The following is an 11,711-nucleotide window of genomic DNA, read 5'->3' on the forward strand; positions in this document are numbered from 1 at the left end:
ATAATAATAGTAATAATAGTAATAAAAATGATTTTAATAATAATAATAATAATAATTATAGTAACAATTATAATAATAGTAATAATAATATAGATAATAATAATAATAACGATTATGACTTCGATAATGAAATAGATTATATAAGTTCAGATGATGATATTATCATACAAGAATCAAAATCAACATTTACCTCTTCAACAAATAACAGCATTAATTCAATTAGTAAAAATAGTAATTTTGGTCAACCATTATTATTTGTAGATACCAACTCTGATATAGAAAGATATAAAAGTACCAGTTTTCCATGGAGCTCAAAAATTATTGAAATAAATAAAAAAACATTTGGTTTTAATCAATTTAGAGAGAATCAAAGAGAGATTATCAACTCTGTTTTGGATAGTAAAGATACATTTGTACTTATGCCAACTGGTGGTGGTAAAAGTCTCTGTTATCAAATCCCAGGTCTTTATCAACAAGGTGTTACTATTGTAGTTTCTCCATTAATTTCGCTGATTGAAGATCAGGTAAAATTTCTTTTGGCTTTAGATTATCCAGCAGCAGCTCTTTGTAGCGGTATTACTTCGGATGATGCTAAGAAAGTGTTTAGGGATTTAAGATCAAACTCACCAAAAACCAGATTACTATATGTCACCCCAGAAAGAGTTGCCTCAAATGAAACTTTTATGGACATTTTAGGAGATCTCTATCAAAAAGGTAAATTTATGCGAATTGTTATTGATGAAGCTCACTGTGTCTCACAATGGGGCCACGATTTTAGACCAGATTATAAAGAACTTTCCATTTTAAGAAAGAATTTTCCATCGGTTCCTATTTTAGCATTAACCGCTACCGCCACCGAAAAGGTTAGAAACGATATTATCCTCAATCTTAATATGAAAAAACCCGTTTGTTTCAAACAAAGTTTCAATAGACCCAACTTATATTATCATGTTATGAAAAAACCAAAAGATGTTTCAAAACAAATGGCCGAATTTATTAAAAAACAATATCCAGATAAAAGTGGCATTATTTATTGTTTATCAAAATATGATTGTGAAAAAATTTCTGGTGACTTAAATGTATGTAATAATTCATAATAGTATAGAATATAGACAATAATATAGATAATAACAAAGTATTTATAATTTATTACTTTTATACTAATATTTATTTATTTTTAGACAGAGTATGGTATTAAATCTGCATATTATCATGCAGGTATGGAAATTCATTCAAGAAACCAAGTCCAAGATAGATGGCAAAAAGGTCGTATTAAAGTTATTGTTGCAACCATTGCATTTGGTATGGGTATCAATAAACCAGATGTTAGATTTGTATTTCATCATTCAATACCTAAATCCTTGGAAGGTTATTATCAAGAAAGTGGTCGTGCTGGTAGAGATGGTCTTAAAAGCCATTGCATTTTGTATTATAAATGGGCTGATAAATTAAGAATTGAAACTCTCATTATGCTTAGTTCAAAAGAAAATGGTACCCATTATAATCTTAAAGAATCAAAAACCAATCTTAACAAAATGGTTAGCTATTGCGAAAATGATACCGATTGCAGACGTTCGCTCCAACTCTCATATTTTGGTGAAAAATTCGATAAAAGCAAATGTGGTAAAACCTGTGACAACTGTTCATTAGATTCTCCAATCAGTGAAAAAGATGTAACTCAAGAAGCTAAAGAAATTGTAAAGATTGTAGAAAAAGTTGGTAACACTGAAACTCTTACAACCATTGTCCAAATTCTCAGAGGCTCTGGAATAAAGAAGATTAAAGATCTTGTCGATAGTTGTGGATTAAAATCATTACATGGGGTAAAAAAAAGTTGGAAACAAACAGATATTGAAAAAATTGCTCACGAACTAATTATTAGAGGGGTTTTAAAGGAACTTGTAACACAAAATAGCTATGGTTCAACTTTTTCTCATATTGGTTTAGGTGATTATAGGAATCTTGCAAATGGTAGAGATACAATTACAATTAAAATTAGATCCGATACTAAATCAACTAAAAAGACAGCCACCAAATCCAAACGTAAGAAGGATGATGATGATGAAGATGATGATGATGAAGAAGTTACTATTGTTGGTGCCGAAACCATTAACAAATCCAGTAGTGATCTTGACCATAGACTCGAAACTCTTCGTCAAGACCTTGCCTCCCTTGATAATCAAGTTGAAAACAATATTTTCTCTGCTGCTACAATTATAGACTTGGTTAAACATAAACCAACAACATTAGATAAACTCGGTTTCGAATATGGTATTGACGGTCTCCCATCTTCTAAAATTGAAAGATATGGTATATTCATCATTAAAACAATTAAAGACTTTAAAGAAGGTAAGCCATATGCTCCAATCGAAAAAACAGAATTCAAGAATCACAACAAAAATAAAATCACATCTACAACATATCTAAGTGAAGATCCACCAACTTTTGAAGAAAATGATTTCGACTTTGAATTTGATGATTCAACTTTTCAAGATCCAATAATCCCATCAAATCAAAAAAGGAAACCAAACGACTCATCTTTAGACAATAGACCAAATAAAAAATAATAAAATATTAAATAATACCAAAAAAAATAAGTATAGAATTTAAATAAACTTAGTTCAATACATCATAACTGGTTTGTGTTTTTTATTTAGTTTCATATATAATAAATAATAAAATTATAAATTTTTTTTTTTTTATGAATGAAAAGGTTAATGTTTTATGTCATTTTATAGAGAATTTAATGAATTTTTTAAATCAGATTATATTTTTAATTAAAATACTCATTTTTAAAAACACACATATATTTAAATTCTCAAAAAAAAAAATTTACATTTTTTAAAAAAAATTATAAAATAGTTAATATAAAAAACTCACACTTCTGAGTTTAAACATTACTATTTTTTTTGATTTATTATATTTATTATATTATTATTTTTTATTTTTTATTTAATTTTTTTTAAATATTTTTCATTAAATTTATTTATATCACTCTTTAATAATCATAAAAATGTATAATTTAATTGCTATTTTCTTTATTATTATCACCATTTTTTTTTTATTATATAATAAAATCAAAAATAATAATAATAAAAATATTAATAAAAATATTAATAATAATAATAATAATAATAATAATAATAATAATAATAATAATAATAATAATGAAAACCATATAGGGTCCAAAAAAAAATTCAAAGAAGATATTTTAAATAATAATGGAGTTTCAAAAAGATCACTTTTAAAATTGGTGTGGCAAAATTAAGAAAAATGTAATACATTCCCGAAAAATTACTATTACAAATAAAATATCATTTATAAATAATATTACCCTATTTGCATTTATTTGTTTTTTTTTATTAAATCTTAACTTGTTAATATAAAATATTAATGTAAGAGATAGTATTTATTTAAAATTTTTCTTTAAAAGTAGTAGTGAATTAAGTGTTTGTATTAACTAAATAGTGATGATGGTGAGTTTGGATTGATTGGGGGCTTATGAAAAAATATTATAGCACAAAGAAACAAAATAAATTCTTCTTAGTATGATAATATAATTGAATTTTCTTCAATAGCTGAATTTGGGGTTATCTGAAGCAAAAACTTTGAGATTTAAGTAATATGACATTAATCACCATTTCTTGCCATATTATATTAATAATCATCCCAATTTGTATTTGATAGTTTACATAGAGAAATTTTTTCTTTACCAATGAAACATTTTATATCTGAGTTCTTGGCTTTAATTTAAGTCACCATAGATTTGATAATGAAAACAATTGGCAATTAGCAAGTATTGGATGCAAAAGACTATTACATCTAAAAGATTTTATATAATGAATAAAGAAATATAAATAAAAAAAATTAATAAAAAAAAAAAAATAATATTTTTATTTTTATTTTAAAAATAAAAAATAAAAAATAAAAATTAAATATATTAAAATCATATTGATTGATGTTTATTTTATATTTAAATGGTGAAAAAATATGTGTAACTGAATGATTAAATTATAAAATGAGTGAAATACATTATATAAAGAAGAATGTGTGAAAATTTTAAAATATAAATATTTTTTTTATTATTAATTTATTTAAATGTATTTTATTAATTATTAAATATTCCTTTAATAAATATATTATTTCTATAAAAATATAGTAATATTTAAAAACAAAAAATAGGACATATAGTTAATAACTTTTATTTATAAATATATAATTAATTTATTAATCTTTTTTTGTTCAAATCTTTTTTTAATAATGTAAAAGTTACCAATGTGTTTTGGATATCAATCGAGAGAGATTTTAATGAAATATTTTTATCAAAAAAATAGATTTTATTAAAATTTTAAATTAAAAATAAGGTTAAAACTATTCTATTAAATGAAGTTCATTAATTATTATAATAATTTAATTAAAAAACTCAGGCTATAGACAATTGTTTTTTTTTTATATAATTATTTTTTTTTTTTTTTTTTTTAATTGTTTTAATAATTTTTTAATTTTTTTTAAAAAATAGTATATTAAAAATTTTTTTTTTTTTTTTTTTTAAAAATTATTGCTTTCATACCACACATATATAATTTTTTATCCATCAGCTTTTTTTACAATCACACCCATATAATAATATTCATTCGTTTCCACACTTGTATATATATTCATTTTTATTCTTTTTTATTTTTTTTTGTAAATAATTTATATTTATATATCTCTTTTTGTTTTGTAAATATTTTGTTATTTTTTTTTATTTGTAAATAATTTATATATATATCTTTTTGTTTGTAAATATTTTTTTTGTTTTGTAAATATTTTTTTGTTTTTCATTTCACTATTTTTTTTTGTTATTTTTTTTATTTGTAAATAATTTTTATATTTTTGTATCTAGTATTTTTTTATTTATAAAAAATAATTTATTTTTGTAAAAAAAAATGGATAATTTTTTATATATGTATTTTTATATAATTCTTGTTGCTACCATCAGTTTGTGTTTATCATTTGGTATTGGTTTATTTATATTCAAAAAAAAAATCGTCAAAGAAGGGGTTTGTGAAAATGTCGACTGCCAGGTCAGTAAGGACGAAATCTGGGGAAACCAGGTACCCCAACAACAAGAACAACACCAACAACACCAACCCCAACAACATCAACAACACCAATGCCAACAGTATCAACAACACCAACAATACCAACATCATCAACAACACCAACAAAGCCAGCAACCCCAACAACACCAACAACCAAAACTCAATTCTTCAACTCCTAATTATAAATCACTACTTAGAAGTATTCGTGATTATGTAGTAGAAGATGAAGAACAACAACCACAACCAAAAACTCAACCACAACCAAAACCAAAGCACACAGCTTCAACCCCTGGTTATAAATTACTACTTAAAAAAATTAATGATTATGTAGTAGAGGATGAACCACAACAACAACAACAACCACAGAAGAGACAACCACCACATCAACTACAAAAAAATACTTCTCAAAAGATTAAAGATCTATTAAAAGCTTTGGTCAATTCTTTTGGTAAGCTAAGCCTTCAATCACCTCAATTGAGTGAAGTTGAAAAGGCCCATAAACGTTTAAATAAACGTTTGGAACTTTATCAGTTGATGGAAAGAAGGGAAATTCCAGGTGATGGTAATTGCCAAATGCATGCGCTATCAGACCAACTCTATGGTAACCTCAACCACAGCAGAGCAATAAGAAATATTATTGTAACCTGGCTCAGAAAAAATAGAGGTTTTTCCCTTTCTAATGGAGCCACTCTCTCTGAATTTGTCACAACAACTAGTTGGGACGAATATTGTAATAATATGTCCAAAAATGGTACATGGGGTGACCACCTTACATTAGTCGCTGCTGCAGAAATTTTCAGAATTAATATTTCAATAATTTCTTCAGTCGAAACCCAAAGTAATTTTGTAACAGAAATTACTCCAAGTAAGAAAAGCGACCATGGTATTTTGCTTTCACATTTTGCAGAATTCCATTATGGTTCCTTGTGCCAATTGGTTAATTAAATTTCTATAGGTAAGTTATTTTATTTTCCCTTATTTTTTTTAAAATATTTTATATTAATTTATTCTATTTATCATTAAATTCATCCCTTTATAGCAATAATCAAGTCAGCCTTGGATTCTTGGCTATTTATAGTCCCGTTGTAGTATCATTTATAGTAAAAATAATATTTATTGTATATTAAACAAGTTACAAATATTTCAATTGTTGGAAATAATTATTTAAAAGCCTTCAAATACAAGTAAGTAAAAAAACATATAATCAAAAACAAAAAATCTATATTGAAATGGGATTCATTGAATAAATAAGGAAAATATATGAATTACTAACACAAATTAATTTTTATTATATTTAGTGGCTTTAATGTAAAAGTAGTTAGCATTGACACTCAGTTTTAGAAATAAATTAAATAAAAATACTTCACGTTCTCTTCTATGTCTTTCAAACTCGGGTAAATCAGCTTAAGCAAAACTCAAATCAATTTATAAAATTCCAAATTAGATTTTGGTACAAGTTCAAGTTTATGTTCAAATTGAAAAAGTGTTTGTTGAAATGCTGTTCGAGCTCTTATAGATATTGGTGCATGTTTATCTTGGACAAATGCAAAAATATGAAACTGAGATCCCACTAATCAAGTAACTAATGAAGCTAATCTATTTAAACAACTATTTTATTAAAATCATTAATTGTTCTGGCCAAGCAACTATGATAGAAATCAAATAGTTTTAGGGAAGAGAACTTAAGCTTTTGTAACCATTGATCAAATTAAGGTAACAACACAATGGTTTTTTCATCAATATTTCCAATACAATAAATATTAAGAATCAAAAATATCAGAATTCACCATCAACCACAACAATTCAACTATTGGATCATAAAGATTATAAAAATCACACCTTACATTAGTTGGTAAAGAAGATCCAAGAACATTTAGACCAATCTATTTTAATAATAAACCAAATTAATTATTAGAAATTAAAATAAAAAATTTAAAATTTTCTAAATAAAATATAAATAATACTAGTTATAAAATAAATTAATAATTGATATGTTAATTGTATAAATTTTTTTTTTTTTTTTAAAAATCTTCCTTTATGATATAATTTATATTATTAGTGTAAGATAAAAATTTATTTAAAATTTGTGTTTGTAATGAATAAATTTATGAGTTTCTGAATAGGTGTTTGGGAGGTAATATGCTTATCAAAAAAATATTTTATAATTTTTCTATTTTGAAATTGATATTACCTGAGCAAAATGTATTATTTTAACCACCTAAAAATTCACCTTTAGAACTGTCAGTAGACAATAGCCATACTCTTTAAGTGTGTATATTACCAAAATCTATCAATAACCAAAAATAAATCAAATCCCAATTCCAGAATCAATTTTAATAATTATAAGATTAACTATGATGTTGAAAAATAAAATAATTTAAAAAAAAAATGGTTTCTATGTAATTAATTATAGTTAATAGCTATTTATTGAAATTAAGTCACTTGAATTTCGATTTTTGTTAAAAAAAAATATAATTTTTTTTAATTTTTTTTTAAAATATTTTAATTTTTTTTTTTATTAGATCGCATCTCCCTAAATTTAAATAAAAAATTTATTATTGTTAAAAAAAATTTTAATAATAAATAATTATTTAAAAAAAATAAATATAAATTTTAAAAAATAAATAATGTCAAATAATCAACAATATGATACCAAATGTTTAGTTCATCCCCACCAAGATATTATTTTAATATGCTCAACTTGTCCAAACAACATTCCTGTATGTACTGATTGTATTACTGGTATTCACATTGGTCATATATTTATAAGTATTGAAGATGGTAATATAAGAGATCATAGACAACAAGAATTTAAAAATCAAACAATACCAAAACTAAACAACTATTTAGAAAATAATAAATTAATATCGGGTGAATCAAACAGACATTTTAAACAAATTCATGAAAACCATACAATTAATTACCTATCAGAATATAAAGATACTCAATTGATAATTAAAGAAAATCTCGACTCAATCAAAGATCTAACTTACAATTATTTAGAAGTACTTGATAATATTCCTTTTTTAAAAAAAGATTTAAAAACTCTAGAATGTAAGTTTTAACATTAAATTTTTTAATTTAATTTTATACTAAAAATGTTTAAATTATCTCCTTTAATAAAGTTTATAATTTAGAATTTTCAATTTATGAAGACGGGTGTGATGTTAGTAATATAAAAATCAGATACCTTGCTATTGGAACAGTCAAACATTTACCCGAAACTATTCCAACAACAGTTACACATTTATTATTACTAGATGGCTTTAATCAACCACTTAATTTTATACCACCCACCGTAGAATGTTTGTATTTACATAATATCAAGTATCAGTTAATACCTGATTCAATTCCTGCAACAGTTACAGAATTATATTTACTAGATGGCTTTAATCAATCACTTAATTTTATACCACCCACCGTAGAATCATTGCATCTAGAAAACATCAAGTATCAACTAAAACCTTATTCAATTCCTGCAACAATTACAGAATTATCTTTACTAGATGGATTTGATCAATCACTTAATTTTATACCACCCACCGTAAGTTTTTTGTCTTTGCATAACATCAAGTATCAATTAATACCAAGTTCAATTCCTACTACAGTTACACATTTAATTTTACAAGATGGCTTTAATCAACCACTTAATTTTATACCACCTACAGTAGTATGTTTGTATTTACATAACATCAAGTATCAATTAATACCTGGTTCAATTCCTACTACAGTTATACATTTAATTTTACAAGATGGCTTTAATCAACCTCTTAGTTTTATACCACCCACTGTAGTATGTTTGTATTTACATAACATCAAGTATCAATTAAAACCTGGTTCAATTCCAACAACAATTAAACAATTATATTTAGAAGATGGCTTTGATCAACCACTTAATTTTATACAACCCAAGGTAAGATTTTTGTCTTTAGATAACATCAAGTATCAATTAAAACCAAGTTCAATTCCTACTACAGTTACACATTTAATGTTACAAGATGGCTTTAATCAACCACTTAATTTTATACCACCTACAGTAGTATGTTTGTATTTAAATAACATCAGGTATCAATTATTACCTTTTTCAATTCCATCAACAGTTATACATTTAATTTTAGAAGAAAACTTTGATCAATCACTTAAATTTATACCACCTACCGTAAAATGTTTGTTTTTATATAACATCAAGTATCAATTAATACCTGGTTCTATTCCAAATCATTTAAAAAGCCTTGGATTTGATAATGGTTTCTCTCAACATTTAACAAAAGGTATTATCCCTGACTCTATAAAATTAATTGTAATTGGTGATGTAGTCTATCCTTTAAAACCAGACTCCATTTCAAACCCCGACCAAACAATATATATAACACACAGATACAAATATCCAAAAATAAAAACGTTCAAGTATCTATGTTAATGATTATATTTATTGATTAGATACTGATAAAAAATGAATAAAAATGATAATAAATTGAAGGAATTTTTTTTTTTGTTTTTATTTTATTTATTGATTATAAAAACAATATACAATTAATACAAAAAAAGATTATAAAAACAATATTAATATTAATATTTTTAGATTAGTAATAATTTATTAATATTTGTTTTCCCTCCTTTTAGAGTAGTATAAATAAACAATTAAATGTTACTTTAGGATACAGTTTCAGAATTGAATTAAATAGTTCATATAAAAAAAAAAAGTAAATAAAATTTTTAGAATTTCTTATACAATTTAAATTTATCTGTTTTTCTTTATCATCTTTTTTTTGGGGGGGTGATCTTTTTTAATTTATTTTTGTTGTAAAAATAATATTAATAATTACCAATTTTTTCGATCATTTATAAACTGATACCTTAACAGAAAGGTTCAAAAGTATGGATTGGTATTATTGGGTATGGTTATTCAAAATAGTGCAAGTTCAATGGTATAAATAATAATTTTCTATACTTATTTTTAAAACAAACTATTATCTCTTTTATTTTTATAAAAAAAAAAAAATTATTTTATTTTTTTTATTTTTTATTTATATATTTTGGATTTAATTTAAAATAGCAGAGCTACCAACATCGCTTTTAGAGCCTCCCCCATCTTCTTCGTTGTCACTATTACTACTATTCATAATGCTTACTGTTTGTGAGTTTATATTTTGATAAATATCTTGTTCCGAATCTGAATTATTTAATTTTACATAATCTCTTGAAAGAATTGGTGCTTGGTTATCATCCTCTTGGGTAGTATTCTGATCCAATGCGCTATAACCATTTAATTTTGAATTTAAAATTGCTTCCCCAAGTGACCCTTCTGATTTTTCTCTATTGAATCTTTCAAATTCGTCATCTTCGTTATTAATATCGGCACCATTTTGCATTTCTACATCCACATTACTGATATCCTCAAAGGTTGCAGTTCTTGCTAAAGCAACTTTAACTTCATTATCCCAATCGATTCTAACAACAACAATACCTAAAACTACAGCTGCTGATGCTAAACCAATACAAAGACCCCACCAAAGACCTAAAACCTGAAGATGAAAAGCGAATGCAAATACCACACTGAATGGCATACCAATGATATAAAATGCACCAAAATTAACAATAGCACCAATCTTATTCTTACCTGTGCCTCTAATTACACCCTGACAAGTGGTTTGGAAGCCATCAAAGAATTGGAACAATGCACTAATTGGGAGAATCTTTGCTACTAAATCCAAAACCTCTTGTTTATTGGTGTAAATTCTGCCAATCCAATGTCTAGATGAAAATTGGAAGAGTGAAATGAGAACCATAAATGACATTGTAATAAAATATCCTATTCTAGTTGATTTTTTTGCCATCTCTGCATTTTTCTGACCTAATAATTGACCAATTCTAACTGATAAAGCAATAGAGACACTGAACGGTAACATAAAAGTAAGAAGAGTGAAATTCATCGCAATAGAATGACCATCAAGTTCGATAGCACCAAACAAACCAGCTAAAACTGTTAGGATTTCAAAAGCACAACCTTCGAAAACCATTTGAGCACCTGCAGGTATGGCTAATTTAAGATACTCTCTTAAACCATCCCAACCAAAGCATTCATTGTATGAAAAACCAAACCATGTTCCTTTGTAGAGTTCAAACTTCTTTATCCAAAGTAAAAGCAAAGCTGTTGCAAAGAATTTCGAAATTGATGTTGATAAACCACATCCTACAACGCCAATGCCCCCACTTGATGTTACACCATGAACTAAAACAAAATTAAAAATACCATTCGCTATATTTAAAACTACACCACAAATAATTGATGGATACATAATACCTTGACCTTGTAAATATTTTTGTAATACTGTTAACCCATTGCTAAACCATAAACCTGGTAACATACCCCAAACATAATGTTTGGTCAACTCTGCTACAACTTCATCTTGATGTAATAAAAGTAAAAGTGGTTCTGTAACAATCCATAATATTGCTTAAAATAAAAATTAATAATTTTAGACTATTGTTATTTGAAAAGAAAAAATTCAAATTTTACTTACTAACAAAAACACTTAATGCCAGTGAAACTACAAGACCTCTTTGAAGTGTTGCACCAATTAATTTATAATTTTCTAAAATTTATAAAAAAAAAAAAAAAAACAT

General features: G+C 25.0%; 4 protein-coding genes across 4 annotated transcripts in view; 3 read left to right on the top strand and 1 right to left on the bottom strand.

Annotated features, from left to right (window-relative positions):
• Positions 1-329: 329 nt before the first annotated feature.
• DICPUDRAFT_5670 (uncharacterized protein) lies at positions 330-2,018 on the top strand (the record flags this gene model as incomplete). Its single annotated transcript, XM_003285608.1, has 2 exons — positions 330-1,079; positions 1,182-2,018. Coding segments are annotated over 2 exons (1,587 nt in total), but the record flags the coding sequence as incomplete, so codon positions are not given.
• A 2,910-nt stretch (positions 2,019-4,928) lies between these two features.
• Positions 4,929-6,492, top strand: DICPUDRAFT_149557 (uncharacterized protein; the record flags this gene model as incomplete). The annotated part of the gene is made up of 2 exons (XM_003285609.1): positions 4,929-5,967; positions 6,407-6,492. The coding sequence occupies 2 exons, from the start codon at positions 4,929-4,931 to the stop codon at positions 6,490-6,492; spliced, it is 1,125 nt and encodes a 374-aa protein (XP_003285657.1).
• A 1,219-nt stretch (positions 6,493-7,711) lies between these two features.
• On the top strand, positions 7,712-9,504 carry DICPUDRAFT_149558 (uncharacterized protein; the record flags this gene model as incomplete). The annotated part of the gene is made up of 2 exons (XM_003285610.1): positions 7,712-8,138; positions 8,210-9,504. The coding sequence occupies 2 exons, from the start codon at positions 7,712-7,714 to the stop codon at positions 9,502-9,504; spliced, it is 1,722 nt and encodes a 573-aa protein (XP_003285658.1).
• A 622-nt stretch (positions 9,505-10,126) lies between these two features.
• Positions 10,127-11,711, bottom strand: part of DICPUDRAFT_76595 (uncharacterized protein) — a gene marked incomplete at both ends in the record, with an annotated part of 2,200 nt that continues 615 nt past the window's right edge. Inside the window, 2 exons of the mRNA XM_003285634.1 lie at positions 10,127-11,541; positions 11,609-11,680. Coding sequence (XP_003285682.1) covers positions 10,127-11,541; positions 11,609-11,680 — 1,487 coding nt within the window. The remainder of the gene's footprint in view (positions 11,542-11,608; positions 11,681-11,711) is intronic.

This window comes from Dictyostelium purpureum (genome assembly GCF_000190715.1).
Source record: "Dictyostelium purpureum unplaced genomic scaffold DICPUscaffold_50, whole genome shotgun sequence".
Taxonomy (NCBI): Eukaryota; Evosea; class Eumycetozoa; order Dictyosteliales; family Dictyosteliaceae; genus Dictyostelium; species Dictyostelium purpureum.